The 23,690-nt window shown below is 42.6% G+C and overlaps 3 protein-coding genes across 22 annotated transcripts; all 3 read left to right on the forward strand.

Annotated features, from left to right (window-relative positions):
* Positions 1–1,148: 1,148 nt before the first annotated feature.
* On the forward strand, positions 1,149–7,129 carry LOC107216684. Its single transcript, XM_046730393.1, is given in 10 exon segments — positions 1,149–2,015; positions 2,124–2,188; positions 3,195–3,542; positions 3,671–3,943; positions 4,022–4,311; positions 5,029–5,257; positions 5,259–5,701; positions 5,789–5,965; positions 6,027–6,296; positions 6,382–7,129. Coding segments are annotated over 10 exon segments (2,757 nt in total). The 5' UTR covers positions 1,149–1,677; the 3' UTR covers positions 6,706–7,129.
* A 6,525-nt stretch (positions 7,130–13,654) lies between these two features.
* Positions 13,655–15,392, forward strand: LOC107216683 (phosphate carrier protein, mitochondrial-like). The gene is made up of 3 exons (XM_015653940.2): positions 13,655–13,852; positions 14,537–14,815; positions 14,886–15,392. Exons 1-3 carry the CDS (start codon positions 13,655–13,657, stop codon positions 15,390–15,392), a joined length of 984 nt encoding a protein of 327 aa, XP_015509426.2.
* Positions 15,393–15,796: 404 nt separating this feature from the next.
* Positions 15,797–23,645, forward strand: LOC107216681. 20 transcript variants are annotated; one of them, XM_046732568.1, is made up of 7 exons: positions 15,979–16,046; positions 16,636–16,723; positions 17,013–17,215; positions 18,196–18,392; positions 20,128–20,691; positions 20,931–21,103; positions 21,196–23,645. In XM_046732568.1, exons 4-7 carry the CDS (start codon positions 18,365–18,367, stop codon positions 22,870–22,872), a joined length of 2,442 nt encoding a protein of 813 aa, XP_046588524.1. In that variant the 5' UTR covers positions 15,979–16,046; positions 16,636–16,723; positions 17,013–17,215; positions 18,196–18,364; the 3' UTR covers positions 22,873–23,645. The 20 variants fall into 20 exon arrangements, with proteins under 20 accessions (XP_046588537.1, XP_046588532.1, XP_046588536.1 ...); XM_046732576.1 differs by lacking the exons at positions 15,979–16,046; positions 16,636–16,723 and adding an exon at positions 15,812–15,875 and having other exon boundaries at positions 17,122–17,215; XM_046732567.1 differs by lacking the exon at positions 16,636–16,723 and having other exon boundaries at positions 15,965–16,181; positions 17,122–17,215.
* Positions 23,646–23,690: the final 45 nt, after the last annotated feature.

Below are 23,690 nucleotides of genomic sequence, written 5' to 3' on the forward strand. Positions count from 1 at the left end.
CCGCTTTCTATCCATGTGCGCCTTTTCCGACCGCTTATTCTCCGCTTTTTATATGAAAATTCCCTCTCCATTTGTATCGCGTGAAAACGATCCGTTCTACGAGCTAGAACATGTTTATGGTCAGTAGGAACTTCAGGATGCTCGTTCGATTTTTGAGAAAGCGTTTCGTCTACGATCGCGTTCAAATCAGAAAATACTGTTTTGGTTATCACGACGTTCGCTTCTTCCAGGGAAAAAATCGGTTCGCAAAACCGTCGTTTATTCAGAGATACGGGATACCAAACTAATATTGTAGATTTGTTTGTGCGTAGATCACGAAAAGGATACATATCACCTTCAAAACTGTGATTTTCGTTCGACATTTCGCCTCGAATTTCGTGCGGTCTTTAATGTAGGGTGGCTAACGACCTCTGGGTATGATATTATACCTAAAATTGTAAATTACGTTTTCCACTGAACGTGATTTTAATAACGACGATGTTCTTCGTTAATCAAAACTTTTCTCATTGACGCATAGAGTTTCGAATTGAAGCTAAACAGTCTAATGGACATACCCACGGCTACCTCAGACCCTTATGGAGGCTACTTAATGCACTCTTGAAAGGGAAATGAAAAATTTTGCGACATTTTCTAACACATAATTAATCGCTGCAACCCAAGCGGATGTCTCGAACATCGTACCTTTCGTATCTGAATACTAAATAGCAGAATTACATATTTCAAATTTGTTTTATTTGGAAACCTTGGAAATCTGGTAATAACGTAGTATTTTTATGCGATTGAAAGCTGTGATGACCCTGATCGCAGTACGGTGATAAAAGCATGAAATTAAGAATCCGCTTGGTACTGCTCGGCACCTTTTCACAGCAGGACTAAAAACGTTTACAGGCTTAAAGATTTATGGAAGTCTCTTTCTTGGTCTTGCTGAGCACATAATTCTCCACCGATACACCAATACACAGAGAGACACTTGAAATATACATTGGAATAAAAGTTGGTGAAATATTCTTCCGAATATAGGGGAAATCTGATACATCTGCAGAGAGAACGGTACCAAAGACACAGATAGACCAAGTTATAGGGGATCAAGACACGCTTCTCTCTGCAGTTATACTTCTCTCGCGATGTTTTTCGTGGTCGATCAGAAGTTAAGGAAAGAATAAGAACCTGGGATCCACTTGGCCTCTCCTCAGACCACGCGAGGGTTCGATTGCAAATCGATTATCTATAGAAAACAGTTTCTAGTTGTTTATAAGGTGAGCGAAAATAGAAAAGTAGAGAAAGGATTGTGTAGCACTGCGTTCCCGAGCCAGAAATGTGTAGGTATGGTTATTTATGCTTTACGTGCAGGACAACTGCACAAGCGATATCATCGGGACACGCGATGTCGCCGAAACCTCTCACGCCTATTCTATCTAGTCTTGGTCGTGCCTTTGCCTCGACCCTAAGCCTTGCCACAGGAAACTATTCTGCCGAGTGGGTGCTGGATGACTGTCGAACTCTTTTTTTTCGCTGTCTAGATCAGCATTTACTAGAAAAAGTACTTCAAGGCATCTGACCTCCGTAACAAGTGTACTAACCTCACTGTGAGACGTCATGTAATATCTCGCCTATTCTCCATGTGAAACTTGAACATTTATGACTGATAATTCATCGTTTCCGGTTTGATTTGTGAAAATGACGGGAACCGTGAGTTTTCTCGAAAAATCCTCCAGCCGGGATTCTCAACTAGAGGATATCGCGTCGGTTGATTCGGAGGAACGGAAATCACCGTTCATGCGGGAACTTGGCGAGAGGAAGGAAGCTTCGAGGAAAGTCAGCCTCTTCACGATCTACGCGAAGATCTTCCGGGTTATGCTGGCCAGGTGGGTCCAGAACACAGATCCTAACGAGGAAAAACATGTGCGGGAATTGGAGGAACTTGTTCTACCGAGCAATGAGGAGTGGCGTCGTCAAGTTTATTATCGTCTGGTGGATCTGCAGCGTGAAATCGACGCCGAAGGTGAAGCTGTGGAGTAAGAAACTTAAAGACGCGAAGACACCCGAGACGAGAAATCTCGGGTGTCCGGCGGCTAGACAATTATCAGAATTTCTCAAGACCTCTGGTTTTTCCAATAAATCAGAATTCAAGTTCAATTACGTGCGCTCGTCGAAAAGCCCGATCCATTACATGTACAGAATTCTTACAGTATACAAGGCGTTTGCATGAAAAAAAGTATAATAAGAATGAAAAAACCATGATTTTATAACAATGAACTAAATGTTATTTCTTATAAAATTGAACAAAGAATTTCTTTACGTAATCAACTTAACATTCCGTGTTCAGTATTTTCGCCTATGAAACCTTTTCTTCTTCTCTTTGATACACCTCCGAATATACTTCCGCTTTCCATTTTCGCTTTCCCTGTTTGTATTTGTTTTTGAGTTTTACTCCAATACTTATTAAATGGAAGTAAGAAATCATTTTTTCATAGGATTTTTAGAATCAAGAATAGGATGACAGATTTCGAGTTAAACGCGAGTTTCACTCTAAATGAAACTGCAAACACGAGTTGAAGAAAAAACCTGACGTGATGGAACTTTTTGAGTATTTTTCCCGGTTTCAGTGAGTGAAAATCTATGAGAAACAATGTAAAACACCTGTTCAATTTTTTGGTTGCAGATCTGTATATTAACGTATGAAGCTGTACCATAGCGCGATTCTATTGTTAGTTGAATCGATTCATTAGTTAGCCCATAAATCCCGATTTCATGCGTTTCACGATTTTGCACACACATGGTTTTAAAAAAGAAACTGTCCGACAAGGATTAGGGTTCTAAATCCCAGCTCTGCACCACACCTCGAAAGTTTCGTCCTCGTATCGAAAAATAAAAAAAAAAAAGAAAAAAAACATCCGATTCCCAATCCTGCAGGCGGACACGATCTTACTCCGAATGCCTAACGGGGATAAGGTTAACAAGTGACCCGATGATTGATCGACGAAACACACTCATCTCTGACCCAGTAGCTGCACGACGACGTTACGTCCGCTTAAGCGCGGTCAACTGACTGACTCTTCTCTTTATTTTTTCATCTTTAAATTGCATCAATCTGCTGTCGGTGTATCGCTCATGCTTTCATCACGCGAGAAGCAGACAAATTGAGGAATTCGCGATGACGTGTTTACCGTATATGTATAACTAATTTTCGGCAGTAATTATACTCTTTAACTCCGGTACCCACCGTCACTGTCAATCTCCCAGGATGGAGGCTGACGCGGAGAAAGAGCCAAAGGACAGCAAGGAATGGGAATGGCAGCCAACGCCGGGTGCCAATGGATATCCTTTGCGTCCGAAAGGACGAAGGGATACCTCGGCTGGTTCTTGGGAGGCAATCGTAAGCGCTGGTGGCTCAATGACGGAGGCTTGTATCCAGCCGGGATGGCGAGTCGGCGATTTAATCCTGGCATCGAAAGTCCTTCAGAAACAATCCTCACCACCGACGTACACTGACGAAGCAGAGATGCGACGGGTCTTCGGGCTTGTTTACGACGTGCTACGATGTAAGCTGTAATCCAGGCAGTCCATCACATCAATTAAGTCACTGGAGGCAGTTCTTAATTCGATGAGATCAGACCAATTTCATGGGTCTTGGTCATAACAAAAGCTGTACTCTATAATGCTTTGGCAGACAAAAATATTCTCAATCATGCCTTGGAGGATATTGGCTTCTGGTATCATCACCCGGATTACAAACATGAGGAGAGAATCGTTTGGCTCCTTCTCTACGACATGCAGGGTCGTAAGTTTGGTCGCCGGGGTGAGGTGAACGAGGTGGCTGAGCGCGAAAAGGCCTTCCAAGAAGCGGGTCTCAAAGAGATCGAGGATGCTTTGCTCAAGGTGAAGACGCGCTTAGCCGCGAGTGTATCGCGGCTCCGCATAGGTGGCTCAGCCCTCAATTTGAGTAATGTTTATACCCTCGAATCTTTCGCCACTATATCAGAAATATCGCAGGCATATTGATGGCGTGATATTCGAACAGGCGAACTACTTCCGCAGCACCTTCGAACCGCCGAAGGCGTGGTTTGGGGTGAAAACGGAGCCGTAGCGTCCGGCTGGGTAAACACCCTCAAAATATCTAGTAAGGAAGAATTCATCCGGGAAATGACCGGTCTGGGATTGACCCTGTGCACGGACTGCTCCGCGGAGGAAATCGACGAAGGAACATTCCGGTTCGATTCGACGTGTCCGAAAGTCGTCAACTTCCACGACGCTGCTCGAGAGACCATTGCGAGGTCCGGCCTCGTTCGAAGTTATCAATTTGTTTTCATGGTGAGTAGTCGCAATATTTTCTTTAATTCCGTTGTTTTCGAAGAGCTTGTCGATACTGGGACCATGCAGAATAGGGTGATCCTTAAAAAAGTCGTTTTTAAATTTCACCCGCATATTTCCCCCGGTAGATTTGACGTGCCCCTGAAAGGGTTGTATGGAGAAATGCACCTTCTTGGGGGAGCAGGTTAAAGTTGAGATGAAAATCTAGAAAAATTATGAAATTACTTTTGTATCATCTGTCGCCGATTTGGGAGGCTAGCCGGTTGTAATTCAAAAATGACCTTTTAAAGGTCTACCCTAAATTGCACAATCACTGCATGATCATCGATTATCAGAGCTGCATGTTATACGCGATATTTTGGTTTGTCGCGTAATAGACTCTTCAACGTTTGCTCCAACAACCCAACGCGCATTGTAAATCGATATCCTCACCACCACGTGAGTCCTGTTTTCGGTGTAACTATCGCCTCGCAATTATCCCGCCTACGTTCATGTCAGCAGTTGGTGCACACGATTATCGGAAACCAAAGTACCCATCAACGGTGCCTGAATCACGCGACACTTAATTTGTTGTCCTACGCGTTTGTGGCAGTAACGATCTGTGACTGCTGCAATCCTGCTTCAGATCATGATCAACCCCGCGCCATAGTAATTTGACGCAATATTAATTAATAATACGACAATTCTTACCTTGGATCGTCCCATCTCTCGCCACAGGAAAGGTCGTTGTGTTTAGGCGCAGCAGCGTTAGCACAGGCAGTGAGAATGGGCCACCTCTGTGGTCCAGTAGTCCTGACTCATGCCCTAGCGCCAAGACACACTGGCTACCTGGCGGGCCTCCTCGCGGACATAGACGACGCTGGTCGACTCCTCGCATTCGGCACAGGCCAACTGCGGCGAGAGTACGAGACATATCTCCGAAATCTTGGAGTGACGCTTCAGCAGTGCCGTGTATTCGCTGAGTCGTAAATTGCACTGGATTACTTTCTTCGCACTTCTTACGCTCTGGCCAACAGGATATGATTGTGGATATTTTGTTAGGTACACCTCGCCTCCGGCTTCCGCAGAACTGGAAAGGGCTACCATAGTATTGGCAACTCCACCATGCAGCTATACCGGTATACGGGATGCCGTTGATCTGGCTGTTGCTCGAGGCGGTGAAACGCTGTTGTTGGAAGCCCTGACTGACATCGACGGCGGACTTAGACAACCGCACACTCTGCTTGCCGAGCAGTTGGAAACCCTAAGACACGCTTTGACGAGGCCCAATGTTCAGCTTCTGATTTATCAGGCGCACAGCATTCTCCCTGCTGAAACGACGGAAATGGTAGAGCAGGTGACACAGTACGCGAATAGAATGGCTGTTGAGAAATACATTCGTGAGCACTCGGTGAGAGTTTTCACAGTTTTCGCACGGTGATGTTATTACTATCGTCAGAATCTTCAATGATTAATCTGTGGTACACAATAACTTTAGCCCAAAAGAAAATTCCCAAGTAAAGAGGCTGGTAGTAGAAGCGCTAGGTCTATCAAATCCAGTAAGCGTAGTCAGCTGGCTCTTGAACTTCCCAAAACACAACCGGAAGACCGAAGATCGACTTCAGTTTATGACGATGAGGACGAAGTCTCTATATCACCTTCGATAGAGGACAAGGTGAGAGTTTCTGTGTTTTTGAAGTATGAGTATTTCCAGAATTGGACCGTGTTCTCTCAAGGTGCCGGACAGCGATTTGTTCGAATTTGGTCAAGTGGATGAGTTGTGCGGCAAGTCATCAGATAAATTAGTGGACGGAGGCTGTTATCTTGCACTGATACGACGCAAGGAGATGATGCAGTTCAATTCTCTCTTCATGATCAAAGTTGCCGAAGCCAAAGGTCTGTTCGGGGATCCGAACAAGCAGCCTGCGCAACCAAAAGAAGAGCAGCAACTATTACCGGTGCGGCAAAGTTCACAGCAGAGTCGCAAGGGCTGCAAGCGTAACAAAGTGAGTACAGTTGACAGAAATTTGATGGATAATTCTTTATGGTCTCGGGAATATGATATATGATAAATCGTCGTAAAAATTCTAGATTCAAATGAATCGGATAGCAGCTCCAACGTTTTCATCGATGGTCAGAAACTTTAGGCACAACAGCACCTGTCCTCGCCATAATCATCACGTTGCACACGATGAGAGGATAACTTTTGAACAGGTACGTGACGCCCGGCGTCGCGACGCTCGTCGCTGGTGGGACGAGCTGGCACCATACTTGCTTCGCTCCTCGCCAAAAATTCGCAAATCTTCGGGCTTCCGAGCGACGCGAACTGACCCTAAAACAAGGAAGATCTTCTACTCGCTCCACGTCGAGGAGATCTCCTACATGCAAGCGACTGGCACTGTTTTGAGCGCCTGACCAGTCTACGAGAGACTTTCATTGTGGCTGCGTGAATTGATTACAAAAAATATTTGGACGTTTATCCAACGTTTAGGGTTTTGTTTTCTTGAATGGTTTCAACAGCGTTGGAACTGAGCTACAGATGCAAAAACTGCTATTTCCGTTATGGTCACCTTTTATCCCTCACCTCACTTTTCCTCTATCATAGATTCAGCGAGGTTCTCGGCTGTAGGGTTACGTTTTCGTCATCTGCAAGTGACCTGCATCTTGTCCAATATTACTGCGATTTATAACTGAGAGATCGGTTGAGTAATATTCAACGTTTACTGATACCATAATGGTTCTACGATGTAAAATACCCGATGAACGTATATTTCGCCAAATTGGTGGAGCAATAAAAACGTGTATTTAGTGCAGATACGAGGATGATACCAATAAAGCAAACACCTACAAACACGTTACCTCAATGCTAATTGTGTGCCTTGTGTAATGATCGTCACAGAACGAAACCGATAATCATCTCTGCGTGTAACAAAATCGATTCCCTTTCCTTGATCCCACTCGTTCCAAACCTTTTTCCTCTTACAGGATCGCCCAGCGTCAAATAATACTTCTGGTTCGGAGTCAAGTCAACAGTACGAACCAGCATGTTCGAGAAAATGTCAGGGATATGTCACCGACGTCGGAAATATGAGCGCGGAAGTACCATTCCGCCGACAAATGGAGTCCCCGCAACATCAAGAAGAGAGCGTGAAACGCGTGAGCATCCCAACGCGCGCAAGCATGAAACGAATCAGGTCGAAATACTGCGGCAATCAAAAAACCTCCGTGACATCGAGACTGGAAACGGCTACGGAGCATGACAACAAATTTACAAAACAGTACCACCTGATTACGTGTGGGCACAACTGTGAACGAAACGCAATTTACAGAACCCTTCTTCAAGGCATACATTATGCTGTATAAGCGCAGCGTCTCCAGTTTCTATTCAACATACTATAGAAAATTTGATATATAAGATAAACTTATACTTATATTATGTATATAAAGCTTATATTTTCAATTGACCGTTCGATAATTTAATTTTTTCAATCGATCAGTCAACGAGTCACGTTACATATTTTTACCAGGGATAAGAAGTTGGGTATTGAGTAATCACGTACCTAATACCACTTAGATATAGGCATTTCACAAAAATCTCAAATCACACCGTAGAACGGGCTGGGTGAAATAATTTCTCAACGGTTCCTGAACGAAGCCCGTTTCTGCTGATTGTTCGCACTTCCAGTAGCACCATTTGCCGGAGATCAAGTCCATCCACAAATGTCTTCGTGCGCATTGGCGTCCGGATGCGAGATACAATTTCACCTTCGGCCAGAACCTATCGGTGGTCGTTAAAAGCACATCCGTCACTTCAAACTCAACTTTCTTGACAGAGAGACGAATTTCGTTACGTTGAGCATACCAACCTCGTAACCAGCGACGGGTCCGGAAAGTGGAGGAAGCCAGGAGATGATCAAGCCATAACCCGACACCCGAGCACAGATAGTAAGACTCCTCGGGGGTTGAGGTGTTGTCGGATTGATCGGACAGTTGCATTCTGTCTCTAACTGCTTCGCATCTTCCTCACCTTCAGAGTTTCCCAGCTCCTGCTCCACATACACGGACATAAATCGGACAAGGACAAGAGCACGATAATATTCACTTGCGGTCCGTAGTGATATTTGGTAAATTTTTATCGGTTACAGTCTTCGGAACAAAATTCGGATGCACTCAACGGTTTGTCGTTTCGAACGTCCTTGAAAGTTTTGAGACGTGGAACTTTACCGGAACACGTTGGTGAAAGAAGATTAGAAACATAACCGTCACCAGTTGTAAAGTCGGTTAAATTTGTAAATACTGCAGGACTTAGCATCGAGGGATCGATATTTTCCGACACACTGGAGTAGGTGGTTTTACCTATGAAATCACTGAGATTCGGCTCCTCTAATGGAATTTCAGAATTACATGACGTCCTAGTTCCGTAGGATGGATTCGCACCGGAACAACAGCAACTTTCCATCAAGTACGACACGCTAGAGAGTATTTTTGAAATGAAGGGTATAACGCGGTCTTTGATACCGAGTTGTGAGGACAATTTTTTTAAAGCATCAAAACTGCGTTCCAAAACGATCTGAATGTAGGTTGGTGCTCTCATGACGCATGAGAAAACATAAAGCACCAAAGAGTTAGTGCCTCCCAGGCGGCTTGGAGACGCGATGATCACCGTCCACAGACACAACATGTGAGAAAGTAGAATTTTTAGAAAGGAAATAAAAGACGAGACCAAATTCGTGGGTAGCAAATCTGCCATAGGAGAAATTCTGCAAAAATGCGAGGTCACCAATGACCCGCAGCTTTCGGCCGCAGATTTTAGGGAAGGTAAGTGGGTTTTTTGAAACAGTATAAGCCTCTTAACGACGTTCAAGTATTCCATCACCCCACATAGATGGTGACAGATTTTGCCCTGAAAATTTCGAAGCGATTGTGCCAACGCAAAGATGCATCGACAAGAGGAGTCCAGGTGATTAAAAGCCACCTTAACGAGCATCATTACCGACTGCATCCCAGGCATTGAGCAAAAGAAGCTTCTCACTGAGTCCAGGTAGATCGAAAACGGACCAAAGAATTGCAGGAGTGATACAAAACACTGTTTCTCTAACACGATGCGGGCGAAATTGGCCATAACGTTGGCCAGGTAGCCAACATTGCCCGGGATCTCCTCGACCCAGTATTTAAAACAAGTGAGAATTTGCGAAAACGGTGGTATTAGGGAATACGAACGAATCACCGGGGACAAGGTGATCAAAAATAGCACTGTCAACCCGATCAAAAGATCTCTCTGGCATGTCTGCCTTCCACTCACTCGCGGCTTTTTACCCGATGAGGTCTTCAGGTAATTCCACAGCTCGGATCGGTCGAAGTCGTTCGCACCGCGACAAAAGCTTGGATCAGCGAGACACTCGAGGATCCTTGACATCTGTTCGGGGGTAGCACCCTTCCTTAACTCATCTGCCAACGCTATTATCATTCCATCCTTAGTGCGACACTTGCTCTGCAAAAGACGCACTGTGCACATCAGTCCGCTGCTGGTTTGCTTCACGGAATTCCCACTTGTCGGGCAATTGCAGAGTATCTTCTCCTTAGGAGAGGCAGAGAGACTGGGATCATCGGCCTGGTTCAGGCACCCGCAGCTCTTCAAAATATTGCGCAATGCGTGATTGCGATTCTTTAAATTCTCCAGGCCTTGCCGAAGCTGCTCAACCTTACAGACCTAGGACGAAGAAACACCGATAAACCCTCTACTTCTATGGGATCCAAATTTGTTCTCAGTTTTATTTCACGAGACATTCGCCCGACTCGCGTGAGCCTGACCGAAGCGCAATAACTTATCGTCACAGTAACAGTTATCGTCAATCAAGACGAGTGGGACTCTGGAATTCCATCCACGTGACATGATCCCACCCGCGGGGAAACTACTAGAATTGAACAAGGAAAAAGCGAGCACGAGGCACGCAATCAAAGTCAGGGGTAGGTATGCAATCTGTCGGTTCGGTGACCTCTTTAATTGAGAGATTACGACCTACCCCATCGGTTCTGGCTTTCAGACGTCGAAATTTTTACCGTTATTTTACCTTTTGGATTTCAGGCGGCACATCCGCAGGATGTGAACAAGTACATTCAACCGAGTCGTTAGGGTAGTTCTGCGGATCAATGACTTCCGTGACTACCGGGCGACACAGTTGACACGGGGGCGATCCTTTCCGATTTTCGTTCACATCACACATCGTGCAAGCACAGGGACAAACTTTACAGAATCCGGCACTCATCGACGAATCGTTTTCCACTTCGCGTCGGCAAATTTTGCATTGATCGTCAGGAATACGTTGTTTGTTTCGGCCTAGATGTGCGAAAGAAGTCTGAGAAAATGGTGCAGGTCATATTTGAACAGTACGTCATCGTTTCGTATGAATGACGCACCTGACGTTTGGGGAGATTCGGTTTTGCAAATTGTACACAACGAAAAAGAGCTATCCAAGGTGTTGTACGCTTGACAATTGGCATCTCCTTTTCCCACCTGGCTGTATCCGGAATCATCAATTTCAGAAGAAGGTATTGTGGTCTCGGTTATTGTCGAAGGATCAGAAGTCGATATAGCGCTGGATTCTACCACCTGTTCGCAACTACATCTGGAAGAAACCCTCGGATTTTCTTCAAACGTTGGACGAAGATTAAAATAACAATCACGCAGCGTCATAACTATCGTTCAAAATTTTTATTCATTTCTCCTCTTGTTCGTTATAAATGTGCTTCGCTGTCCGAGATGTATGTTAATTATAGGTTTCAAAAACTTCTTACGGGCAAACTTCGACCGCTCCAGCCAGACGTCCTGCACAACCACAGGGACATTCAGATTCCGACGAAGTTTCGTTGCAGCCACAGTTGCAGCTCGTCACCTGCGCTTTTCTCGGCTTCTTCATCGCTGCAGTTCCTTTCCGCAGAGATTCTTCGTCATCGGACGAGCTTTCTTCCGGTGGTTCATCACCGCCGCCACCTTCCAGATCGCGTTCCCATTCAGCGCACGAGCAAATAACGCAACTATCGCACTGCAGGGTGAAGAAAAAATCATCAAGACAAAACCACGGGGTATATTCAAGTCCTTAAAAAAGTACCTTGACGGGTTGACCGCAGGGACAGGCATCAGGGTCGAGATTGCTTAGCGCTCTCAAGCGCTCCGCAGTTTTTCGTATCGGCTCTCTAACGCAGGGGGAAAATCCTGCGTTCTGTAACGAAGAAAAAGTTCCCTAGCGTCACCGTATCCACAAGTACTGATTAAGCAGCGCAAGAGCGCAAGCACCCCGAAACAAACACCTCAGCATTTTTATAAGCCTCCTTGAACTGCCCAGCTAGAGTCCTCAGGGCCTCCGGATCCTGTGGCAATTTTCTCGTTCCATTTCCACTCTTACAATTAGCACAACACGGCACCGGCTTTTCGTAGACGTCGCTAAGACTAGGATCACACATGATGGGGATGACTCGTGACGGCGAGCTGCCAAGTACCCGCTGCTGGACTTGGCCCAGACATTTTTGGGTACAGCGGAGCTCGGCGGTCAAGTTTTTTGCCTGACAGCTAAGATCCGCCCGATCTTTATGCAGGTTCATCAAGTTCAGGCTGATCTTCTTGCTGCTCGCTTCCAGCTCCTGAATCCTCTGCCTCACCGGGTCACTCGAGCTTCCAGCGACTCGGCAGTCATTCACAGTCTGATTCGTTGTGCCCGGACATTCGGGCTTGCAAGCCGCAGGTTCATTCATCGCTGCTTCGGTCTTGGCCTCGCCCAAAGTGTGTCCAGCCTCGGACAGCGCCTTCTTGTATCGCTCTTCCTTCACTTCCATTTCGTATATCTTTTTGCGAAGAGATTTCTCCTTCCTGGCCAACACCTGTAGCATGCAGACCCGAGGCTTGTCCTCGTCTTCGATTATGTTACCCGATTCTGGGATGGGAGCAGACGAATCTGTACACAGGGCGTGAGGAACTATCAACTGTGTCACAACGACTGCAGATTATGACATAGGGAAAGAAGTATTTATATAACGCGAGCGTGTTTGACGTTTATTTCGATACACGTGTTTTCCGTGGACAAAGTACCCGTTTCTATGACGGTGGAGTGAGTCTGCGAATGTGCACGTGAGGAGTACAGAAAAGACCACTTTTGAGTCCTAGAAGTGAAAAGTGGTTTTTTCGGTTCTGCGCGCATGCGCTGTCGCGAACAAATCTGACATTACGCGACCCTAACCTCAATTTTGCGCTTGGTGAAGAAACGCGTAACATACTCTTGTTATACAAAGAATCGTGTGCAACAAAAAGGCAACGGTCTTTTCGCTTCGCGTATTTTCAATATTCGTCTTCGGCTCACTTACGACTCATACTGCAAACTTACGCTCGGCCCAAAAGGACCGTGTTTGCATCCTTCTTACACAATATACTATTCTCCGCAATGGTGATCCTTTGGCAACGATCTCCCGAGCAATGCATTGCCCATTAACGAACAAGGTGTCATCTTATACCTTCCGTTCCGCCGATTTCCCCCTCGCGTTTTTTTCCCACTGGATCATCGTCGGCGTGTGCTAGTTGCAAAAGATCGAGGGGTCGTTCTCCTTTCTGGACAGCAATGCTGGCCTCGATTAAAGCGACCGGAAGCATCGCCTCCAATCTGTCTAGCCTTTCTCGTAAACAATTTGCGTGATACTCCAAATCGTTGACCCGATTTTCCCCGCGACAGACGTAAGTACCCAGACCTCCGTAGCACGCAGTAGCTTGCAGACCGTTGATAGCCATTTTTAGTTTTTAATTATTACTTTACTTTTTAACACATGCCTTTGGCTTATTCCATTATTTACGTTTTATCTTTCAAATTTTTTCACACACTGCACAGAAATTTTGGTTCCGGATTTATGTTGCTCTCGATAGGGAGTATGAATATGACGTGACGGTAGAAAGAACCAAGAATTTGGAGAAAGAGAGAACTGGAGATGGCAAAAATATTACATTTCGTCGACCAGCTGTTTGGATCGAAACTCGAGGATCGAATGGTCGCTATGAAAGGTTGATCGAATTATTGGCAGCTGGACGAACACACACATTGTTCAAGTTATTAGAAAAATTGCAAAGTTGTACAATGACAAACGTCAGATCAATAACATACGTCAAACGTCGCTTTACGCTGAGGTTGATAGTGATACTAGAGAAAAAAAACCTTATCAAGCTCGCAATATCGATTGAAAAATATAACTGAACGGTGAAAAATTCTAAAGTTTAAAAGGCAGCCTTCGTTTGAACCATGTGAAATTTTGGACCGTTACACATCTTGTCGGATCGGTATAAAAGAGGATATGGGTTAAATTGTCCCAAAACGTTTTATTAACGAAAATGTGGCCCATGCGAAATTGGCTGCGGGAAAAGTTGGTACTCAAGGCTGATTCCTCGTCCGGAGCACCGCCCGGAGAGGAAAGTTGCGCTTTTGGAAGTACCAAGTATTTTCTGCTCTGTGGTTTGGGGGGCGTAACATCGTGCGGCAGTACTCACACCCTGATAACGCCTCTAGATTTGATTAAATGCCGATTGCAGGTGAACCGCATAACTTTCTCCGCCCCTTCGATGCTTAAGGATGTGTAACTGGCTATGTAAATTATTATATCAAAAGTGAGTCTCGTCGACAATATTGAATACGTTATGATAAGATAAAAATAATGCCCAAAAGTTGTCAATAAATTTTTTAAACGAAACATTGTGTAGCAAATTTTTGGGGAAAGTTTTTTTTTTTTGTCATGTGAAATGAATTCGTTGATTTTTCTGAATACACATGAATTTTTAAAGAATTTTCTCATTGTTTTGAAATTTCCGTTTTTATAAATTTGTAAAGACCGTATCCAAAATTCACGATTTTACCTCCATGAATAAAAATTTTTAATTTTCCAAAACGGAAATTTCAAAATAGTGAGAAAATTCTTTCAAAATTCATGTGTATCCAGAAAAACCTCAACGAATTTATTTCACACGACAAAAAAAAAACATTCCCTAAAAATTTGTTTTAAAAACTTATTGATAACTTTTGGGCATTGTTATTATTCAAATTTAATTTTCTTAACGTCTTTATTGTGGTCGATTTTTTTCCGATTTTTATCTCATCATAAAGTATTCAATATTGTCAACAAGAGACTCATTGTCAGTTTTGGTTGATTCAGAACGTGTAGCAGTACATCCTTAAAAATGTCTTCAACAATTTTTTCTTCATCTAATTGACATCATCAGGTCGATCGAACCAAGTACCAAAGTCTAAGCAACGGGTTCAGAGTAACCATAGCGGAGGAAGGAGTGCTTGGATTAACGCGAGGATGGCTCCCGACGTTCCTGGGCTACTCGACTCAGGGTTTATTCAAGTTCGGTTTGTACGAGTTCTTCAAGGTGTACTACGCGAAATTGATCGGAGACGATAACGCGTTCGAGTATCGTACGTGGTTGTATCTGACGAGTTCAGCATCGGCAGAATTTTTCGCCGACATTGGACTGGCGCCGATGGAGGCTGTCAAGGTTCCCAGACCTCAATCGCCGTCGAAGTCTTTAGCCTAATTTTACGACAGCTTTTCCCCCGCTGTTCCAGGTCCGGATCCAAACGTCTCCGGGCTTCACGACCTCCATGAGCAAGGCGATGGGCGTCATGATGCGAGAGGACGGCGTTGGCGTTTTCTACAAAGGACTAGTGCCGCTGTGGTTCCGACAGGTTCCTTACACCATGATGAAGTTCACATCCTTCGAAAAGACGCTGGAGCTACTCTATCGCTACGTCGTTCCCAAACCGCGTACCCAGTGTACCAAAGCGGAACAGCTTCTGGTTACTTTTGCCGCTGGATACATCGCCGGCATCTTTTGCGCCGTCGTCAGCCACCCGGCCGACACTGTTGTCAGCAAATTGAACCAGCAAAAGGGCTCAACAGCGGCAGAAATTGTGAAGAAGGTCGGCTTTGTGGGTCTGTGGAGCGGACTGGGACCCCGGATTATCATGATTGGGACGTTGACCGCTTTGCAATGGTTCATCTATGACGCCTTCAAGGTCTTCATGAAGATGCCACGTCCTCCGCCTGTAGCCGGCGAAAAACGTAAACACTGATACCAGAGGCGCAGGGCGATCGTTCGCTTGGGTTCTGATCTTGTAACAATGTGCTGCATATGGAAGGCAGTTTTTAGCCATGTACATATTGTCTAAAATAAACCACATTAACTCTGGATACTGCCCGACGACGATTGGTGCTCTGAAACTTAGCAGACATGAGTAATTGCAGAAACTGATATAATAGTTGGGAAGAAAGTACATAATATGAAAATTGCCCTCAGAGGATTTTCCGGCGAATACAACTGGTTGGGTATTATTGGTACTGTATTTCCGTAAGAAACGCAGAGAGAGAGAGAGAGAGAAAGAGTAGAGAGGGAGAGAGAAAGAGTTTACAGCAGAGGAGGAGGGAGAAGACGGCCAAGTATTATGGTGATTCAAGAGTTCCTGACTCCTGGACGTCAACTGGCGCCCGAGAACTCTGCGGGAGTCACCAGCGACGTCGCACGTGCTCAACACTGTGACCATCGAGGCATATACGCGGTTGGTTAACGTCCTACGTCCTCGACGGCTAGTGAATTGAATTTTAAATAACCATCACGAAAGGCACTCAGTCCATTCAGTAAGCCAGTAATATACAGTCGTCGGAGTTGTTTTAGTTGGCGAGTTTTGCATGCCGCGAAGTGAATTCACTTGGGGGGTTGTCAACGTTGGGTATCGTCTGACGTTTTAACATTACTATTCATTTTCTTAGAGCGTTACTTTGATTTTTACCGATATCATGTGGGTACTCGGCGAACATTGTATTTACGGGACGTAGAGAACCGTAGAACCGAGCTAAAAGTTACGGTGGGATATCCTTTTTCCTGGTGTTTAAATGGTATCAGTTTAGTGGTCAAGAAGTGGCAAATATTCAACCGCAAGTTTGACTTCCAGACCTGAGGGTTAAGACGTCCGTGACAGTTTACTGTGCCGATATCGTACAATTGTTATACATACCTATGTCATGAGGGTTGATGAAAATTGATTGATTTTAATTTCGGAGACGATTGTACGATTGATTAAGAGCGACATCAGAGCTTTCTCGCGGCTCTTTTCTCACTCTCATTGGATCGATCGAACCGAAGTTCCGAAACACGTGTCCATTTCTGTGTTCGATCATATTATCATCGTGTTGCGGAAACTTTGACATTTTTTACGATACAAAAATTCCGAATGTATCGAAACGTTGGCCGAAAAATTTTGAAAACCGTCCGAACTCTCAGAACAAACACAAGTTCCCTGACATTTCCCGGTTTTACAGACGAAAATAGTTATTTTCGAGGACTAATTTCAGCCTAAATTTACTAGAAAAAACTCACTTAGTTAAAAATTAGACGTACGTCTTCATCGTAAGTGAAAATAATTTTTACTGCTTATTTTTTTTTTAAACTCAATAACCAAATATATCAATATAAATACTCCAATTATAAGAAACTAACGGAAGATTGGGATTGGCCATTTTACCGAAACATGAAACATTTTAGTAATTGTTTATATTTTTCATAAATTTTACATAGTACTCAAGGACAATTAATCAATTTTCAAAAGTACCCCCAAAAACCAAATTTATCGTGACTTGTACCCTTTTCACACTAATCTCCTCAATCGTCTCACGGAGAGTAATTTTCTACATTTAAGAGCATCGTACACTAGTCAGGAAGGAAATACAAAAATTCCAGAACGCAAGCCCGCATTCCCCTACATTTCCCGGTTTTTCGAGAGGCACGAAAAATTCCCGGTTTTCCAGATTTCTCCGACAACCAGACACCCTGAATTGACGGATCTTATAGGTGGGCGTTGCATCGGCAAAGACAACGCGGCCAGACGCATGGCTAACAATGGTAAAGGGCCAATAAAATTCAGTAACAATTATACGTGGGAAGACGCTGCTTGGACACTCGGAATATGAACACAGGTCCAACTGTCGGCACAGTAGGTGCAATTTGTGGTCGGGTTTAACAAGTAGGGATATGGTATTCGTGCAGTTTGTATTTGAGAGTGACGTAATTAGAGGATGCTTGAGGAGAAATTTTATCGTATACATACGGTAAACTTTTCTTCGAGCATCAAGATTCGTGGTGAACGCGTTGTTTTGTCTTGAAAGTCGACGACGTCCGTTGGTTTCAATCACGCTTATACACCTGATCATTAATTCCTGTTTGTTTGTCGTGATTGTTACTATTTTACAATGGCATAACAACGAAAAACATTCCACGGTGGTATACCAATATACTGCAGCAGTCGATGTCGCCGTAAATTATTTCAATTAACGACATGACCCATGTGTTAACTGCGAAACAGTGTACGTGAGCATGTATGTAACTATTATGAGACATTGATAAATTATACAGTGTAGAATTATTTTTGTCCCATAATTTCAGGTGATTTTAGTTTAGAGTCTATGTAGTTCTATGAAGAACTTGACCACTTCGGCTTCAGGCTTTGTTCGAACGTATTTTTACTGCTAGTGTTTTCCCATGTTTCGTACGAATGGAAAACCAGATAACGTAACTTATCTTTGTAGCATCCGGCCGTGCGCACAGTGTATATCCTCATTCAATACTCACTACAGATTTAATAGTAACTGAGAATAAAATAGTGAAGAGCAAACGGTATGAGAACGCAGTACGACGGTTTCGTTGTGCGTTTTAAAAATCATATTAAATCAAAGACGGTCAGTGCGGGGGCGTGCTTTGAATACTCCAGTAGCCAGAATTCTATCCTCCAGTCTGTCAAACGTCACACAACTAATTCGTCTTATACTTCACTTTGCATGGATATTTCAAACAAATAATACGAAATATTTTTGTCACGTTTGAAGATAACAGCGCGATTCCGTTCCAGAGGTAAAATTGGCGAAATTAAATACATCGGATACACCTGCTAACACTGACTAAGAAAAAATGAGAAATGAAACAGTGTCGAATAAACGTTTCAAGGTGTGATAAAATAATTATTTAATCAATGTGGAAGACTCCCACACATTCGAAATGGAATTTGACTACGAACTTCGGCAGGGTAAGTAAACTGTAATTAAAAGTGCTAATGCGTCAGTGATTATTTCATCCCTCGACATGATTTATCTCAAATTCAACCGCTGTGTGTCAGAGCGGACTCGCGTTGCATTTATCTCCCGTAAAATGTGTCATCTCGATTTCAATCAGACTCGTGTTTTTATGTGTCAAGTTTATAATTACACTTATGAACCACACCCATTTCCCATAATACGTATTGTCGTGATGTGTCAGAAATTACGGGCTGTTTTTATCGAACCATTTGAAAAAAAATCCATGTCAACAATACCGTTTAGATTATAGATTTATTTTACGACTGCAGATAAGTTATTCTGTATAAGTTATTTGGTTGAAACCACGATTAAGTAACAGATATGTATCTGTCACAGGTATGCTACGTGTAAATCAACAGGTATTTTCTTGAAATAAAAATGTAAGCTTATGGAAAATTACGTCGAGTGAAATTCGTGCGAAGCGTTAACTCTTTAAAGGCATGAACTCGAGACTGCGATGAAAATTAGTTTATGTTTGGTAATCGTGGAATAGCCGATACATAACTGTATGTAAATTGCGGTTGAACTAACAGTGATGTAATCAGATATCTTTGTTCCTATCCTCAATGTCCGTGGGGAAAATGATCGGCTGTCGGCTTTTGAAAGGCGCTGTCATTCATCGACGTCGGTTTTTCATTTTCGGTTCGTGTTTTCATCGAACCTATATTATGTCGATTAGGAATGAGGCGCGGCAAAATCCTTGACATTGTTTCACGTGGCTATTATGAAGAGTGGGATGGTCTCGAGCTAATTTGAACAATGTTCCCGAATTTTTATCCGACAATGTCCATAATTGCCTTCAAAGATTAAAAAACCGCACGTTCCTTAAAATTTTTTTCAAAATTATTCAATCATTACTGACAATTCAAATTCCCCATAGATAAGCATATTTTTCTATATAATGCTCATGCTCATGCAGTACTCATACCCTTACCGACCGAGCCAACTCACCCGTTTTCTTCCTATCCCTACATTACATAAACAAACGGACGGAAAGGGTTCAAATTTCGATGCATGGTTCTTATGTAACGGAATTCAATAAAGTTGCTCATAAATTTGAATCCTTTCCGTTTGTTTGTTTAATTAATGAAAGAAGAAAAAGGATGAGTTTGCTCGGTCGGTAAGGGTAAGAGTACTACACGACCTTAATCATGTTGAAGTTAGTAACGTTATCGTAAGAATGCATGCCGAGGAAAAACCGTTATTTTGAAATTTTCGAACTGTTTGAAATACAGTCAACCGTAATAAAAGAAAACATACTTATTTTCTGCAATCCTAGTTACTTCAAAATCATTGTAAAAAAAAGAAAATAGTGATCTTTTCTCAACGTTTCGTTACTACAACTTTACGAACTTCAACGTCGTCTATGTTAAGGATTTCTCGGTCGCTGACCACTCTTGAGAAATTGGCCCAGCGAAAGCGATAGCGTTGATTGAAATTGATATCACAGATAAAACAAGATGACACAAAGTTTTTATTAGTTCAAATGCGTAAACTGTGACTAATCATTCACGTTTCTTTTTTTCTCTTAATTTTCAATCGAGGCAAACCAAACGGAATTCGTTTTCAAGTTGAGCCAATTGTTCTCATTGTCTTGCAAGCGATGTCGTCTGAATAATGGACAGGGAATAGTTGAAATTTCTTCTAGTTTCATTACATCATTTAAATTTCATTTTCAAATTTCAGACGTTCTGGGCTTTTTGCGTAGTCTCTCCACTATTGCCCTACCACCGACGCTCGATGCCTCGCGAGAGAGACTTTTGAAACGCATTGGAGACAACGGGGAACCACCGGACGAATATGTCAACATGCAGCCTGACAAGCCGCTTTCAAATTGTTCAACCCAACGACCAGATTCATCGGAAGATTATATAACACCCTGTATTCCAAGCTTTTTGCATAAAAATAGCCTGATCAAGATACGGTCTGCGACTGAAACTAAAATTCCGACTACTTTTCCCAAACACTTTGCATCACCATCCAGACCACCAACTTATGTCCAGCCGTTGCCTCCTACAGATTCACCTGTTATCCAACGACCGTATCACGATACGCAGTCATCAACGAATGTCGTATCTACAGTCAAGCAAGATGAGTTGGCGACCGTCGAAGAAATCGATGATTCTGAAAGTACAGAAATATACGCTAAGATGAATGCGCAAGAGGCCGAAGCAAAATCACAGAAATTTGAGCAGCTTCGAAGAAAGGAGAGAAGATTTGTCTTTGAAGGCACTCGCTTATTTTGGGCTGGTGTGTATATCACTTTTGATATCAAATACGTATTTGAATCGGCGATGCGGGTCTTATTTACAACTTCTCTAACGTCCAGTGAAGATGCAACGTTTGATTTAATTTTTTTTAACAAAAAATAAACGGTTTTTTTGTTTTCCGCCGATTGAAGATTGTCAATCATCATTGGCGGTGAACTACTTGGAAAAATCATGCTCCATGTGGAACCTCGGAACTTTACTCTACCAATTCTTTTCCAGCTCTCTTAGACGCACATATTCTTTGCTACAACAACAAGAGAGATCCAGAACCTACACAGGTCCTACCCTTAAAGGGTTCTACGTGCCAACCTGTGAACGCCAAGCAATTCAGTCCTAAGAAGCTGGTAGATTCAACATTCGAAATTTGCTTGAAAGACAATAGAAAGTTTCAGGTGACGCATCGTTGCCAATAAATACACGAAAATTATTAAATTAGATGCATGTGTAAACAATGTCTTATGAGTTTTATTTTACTTGGTTTCAGTTCATAGCCGTCGCCCCAACAGATATGTCGCAGTGGATGACAGCGATTCATAAAATACAAGAAAAGACCGCAACTGCAAATCAAGCCTCGCAACCAGTGAAGGCAATCCCGAAGCCTGTGAAACTTGAACCTTGTCCAACAGATCGAAACTCAAACGAAGATTACGAGGACCTTGTTATCACTAGCATTCAGGAAGCACTAAACTTACCGCCAAAGTTTCCTACCTCAAATTATGTTCATGAAAAATCACTAACAACTAGCACCGCAGAGTCGTCAATAAATTCGAAATCTCCAATGTTACCACAGAAAGTTCCTGCAAAATATGTTGGGGAACTATCTGAACCAAAGAGCAGCAAACCTAGTAAACCTGCACCACCTCGGGTTCTAATCCCCACTCCGAGGAAACTTCCATCTCTGCCTTTGTCCGAAGAATTTCCTAACGAAGATAAAGATATGGTTTATTCTATGATTCCTGAAGAAAATCCTACCAGCCAGGATGTTGATTTTAAAGGTGATGTGGAACAAGCAGACTTGTACGATGACATAGATAGTATATTGCAGAAGGTGAAATCAATCGAAACACGGAACGTCGATGTAGTACAGCAAACACAAGCGAGTGTACACGAGAGTGAAGGAAGCGATACATACGATGACGTGGTGCAGGTAAAAGAGGAAGTGCAAAATCTTAGGAAGATGGAGAAAGTAATGCAAAAAACGACAGAAAACGATATTGAGAAACAGGCACCTAAAACACCGACAAAGTCATCGGCATTCAGATCTATACTTGGCAGAATAAGGCAAAAGAGCGAATCGCCGCAGAAAGGAGATTCAAAGAAAAACCCAATCTCCTTATCCCCTCAAAATAACGACAATATATCAGCTCCGTATAATAAATCACTACCTTTGGACGAAAATTCTGAGGAATTAAAACGTAGTGACATAAATACAGGAGCACTTGATTTATCAGACTACAATAGTCCACCACCGCCAAGACCGCTTCTTGACAAAAAGCCTTTGGATCATGAAATAGAGGAACAAATGATCTATGATGATATTGGTATCAAAAGCAATGAGCCTGTAAATTGCATCGTTAAACCTGTAAAGATATTGGATGACAAACAAAAGACTAATGCATTATTGATGAACAATAAATCAGTTTTTGAAAAACAATCAGTCGCAAGCTTGTCGTACAAAAAATTCTCAAAGGTAGTGCGTAACTTGGATAAAAGTTTTGAAGATGATATTTATCAGAATCAACCTGCCGAATCAAATCTCGAAGAGAGTTCAGAACATTACCAAATACCAGTGAATCCAGATGCAGGTGCGCAGACGCCGCCTCCGAATAGCCTGTCTGACAATAATGGTGAGGAAATTTATGATGACGTAGGGATAGTCGCTCAAAAGAAACGTGCAAATCAGGAAGCCAAAAGTAAACCTATGGTACAAACTCCATCAAATGGTGTTTGGACCCTTCCTAAAGCAAAATCGTCAGAAATTAAGTTATTTGCAAAGACCAACAAATTTTCTACATTCAAGCCAGAAGAATCGAGTTCAGAAAAGAAAGTTCGACAACTGTTTAGTGGTGGAATAAAGTTCAAAATGCCCCAAGCTAAACAATATATTACAAAGCGTGGAGCATGTCATATTGGGAATGATATTTATGACGATTGCCATTAAAATAAATCGCTTAAAGTGTCAAAATATTGAATGACATTTTAAGTAACAGAGAAACAAAAAATCAAGAAATGCTGTGAGCCAGTTCGACAATTGATGGTGAATATGCAAGCTGTGAAAACTGTTCAATAGAATAAAAGGGGCTTTCTCCGTCAAAATTTAAAAAAAAAAAATTTTTAAATTCATATCTCCAGAACACATGTACGAAAATATTCGAAAAAAGTCGTGAAACCTCCTCTCATTTGTGTAATCACCTATAAAAATATCGATGGGATCAAAAATTTGAATTCTGATTGCTGTACGTTCTGACGGAAAAAGCCCGAAGTATACCTACATATAACTGAGAATGACTGTTGTATAATGTTTAATGTGTCTACATATGTATCAAACAAGTATTTAAGTCAGCATGTTTATAAGAAAAGAATTCTAATCTCTCAATTGTTGGCAACTCGTGATGTTTTTATGTTTTCATGGGTTTTTTTTCCATAAAATCACAGATGCCTCTATCTTTTGACAGACAAGGCTTATCGATTTAAAGATTAATGTGTTAAGCAGCCATATGATAATATTTTATACTTTTGTACATATGTGATTTTTTTTGTTTGTATATATTTTAACTGATATATGTTTTGAAAATAAAGAAAATTCAAAAAAGCTGCGTGTCTAAATTTGTATATTCGTATCGAACTATACAGGTATTTGTAGGTGTAAATTTAAAATTGTTGAATATGATGTAAAGTGATGCCACATATGTTTTAAACATGGGTAATATGTAAAGAATCTTTGATATTTTCGAATCTTTTCAATTCACGTGAAAAATC

Source organism: Neodiprion lecontei, chromosome 2 (genome assembly GCF_021901455.1).
Source record: "Neodiprion lecontei isolate iyNeoLeco1 chromosome 2, iyNeoLeco1.1, whole genome shotgun sequence".
Classification (NCBI taxonomy): Eukaryota; Metazoa; Arthropoda; class Insecta; order Hymenoptera; family Diprionidae; genus Neodiprion; species Neodiprion lecontei.

What these genes read in the sequence shown, in the direction of transcription:
- LOC107216683 (XM_015653940.2), top strand. Translation starts at nt 13,655, where the DNA reads ATGTGGCCCATGCGAAATTGGCTGCGGGAAAAGTTGGTACTCAAGGCT. An exon ending in TGATTAAATGCCGATTGCAG is followed by an intron (nt 13,853 to 14,536) that starts GTGAACCGCATA and finishes TGACATCATCAG; the next exon opens with GTCGATCGAACCAAGTACCA. An exon ending in CGCCGATGGAGGCTGTCAAG is followed by an intron (nt 14,816 to 14,885) that starts GTTCCCAGACCT and finishes CCGCTGTTCCAG; the next exon opens with GTCCGGATCCAAACGTCTCC.
- LOC107216681 (XM_046732581.1), top strand. Translation starts at nt 18,365, where the DNA reads ATGGAATTTGACTACGAACTTCGGCAGG. An exon ending in TGACTACGAACTTCGGCAGG is followed by an intron (nt 18,393 to 20,127) that starts GTAAGTAAACTG and finishes TTCAAATTTCAG; the next exon opens with ACGTTCTGGGCTTTTTGCGT. An exon ending in AAGACAATAGAAAGTTTCAG is followed by an intron (nt 21,104 to 21,195) that starts GTGACGCATCGT and finishes ACTTGGTTTCAG; the next exon opens with TTCATAGCCGTCGCCCCAAC.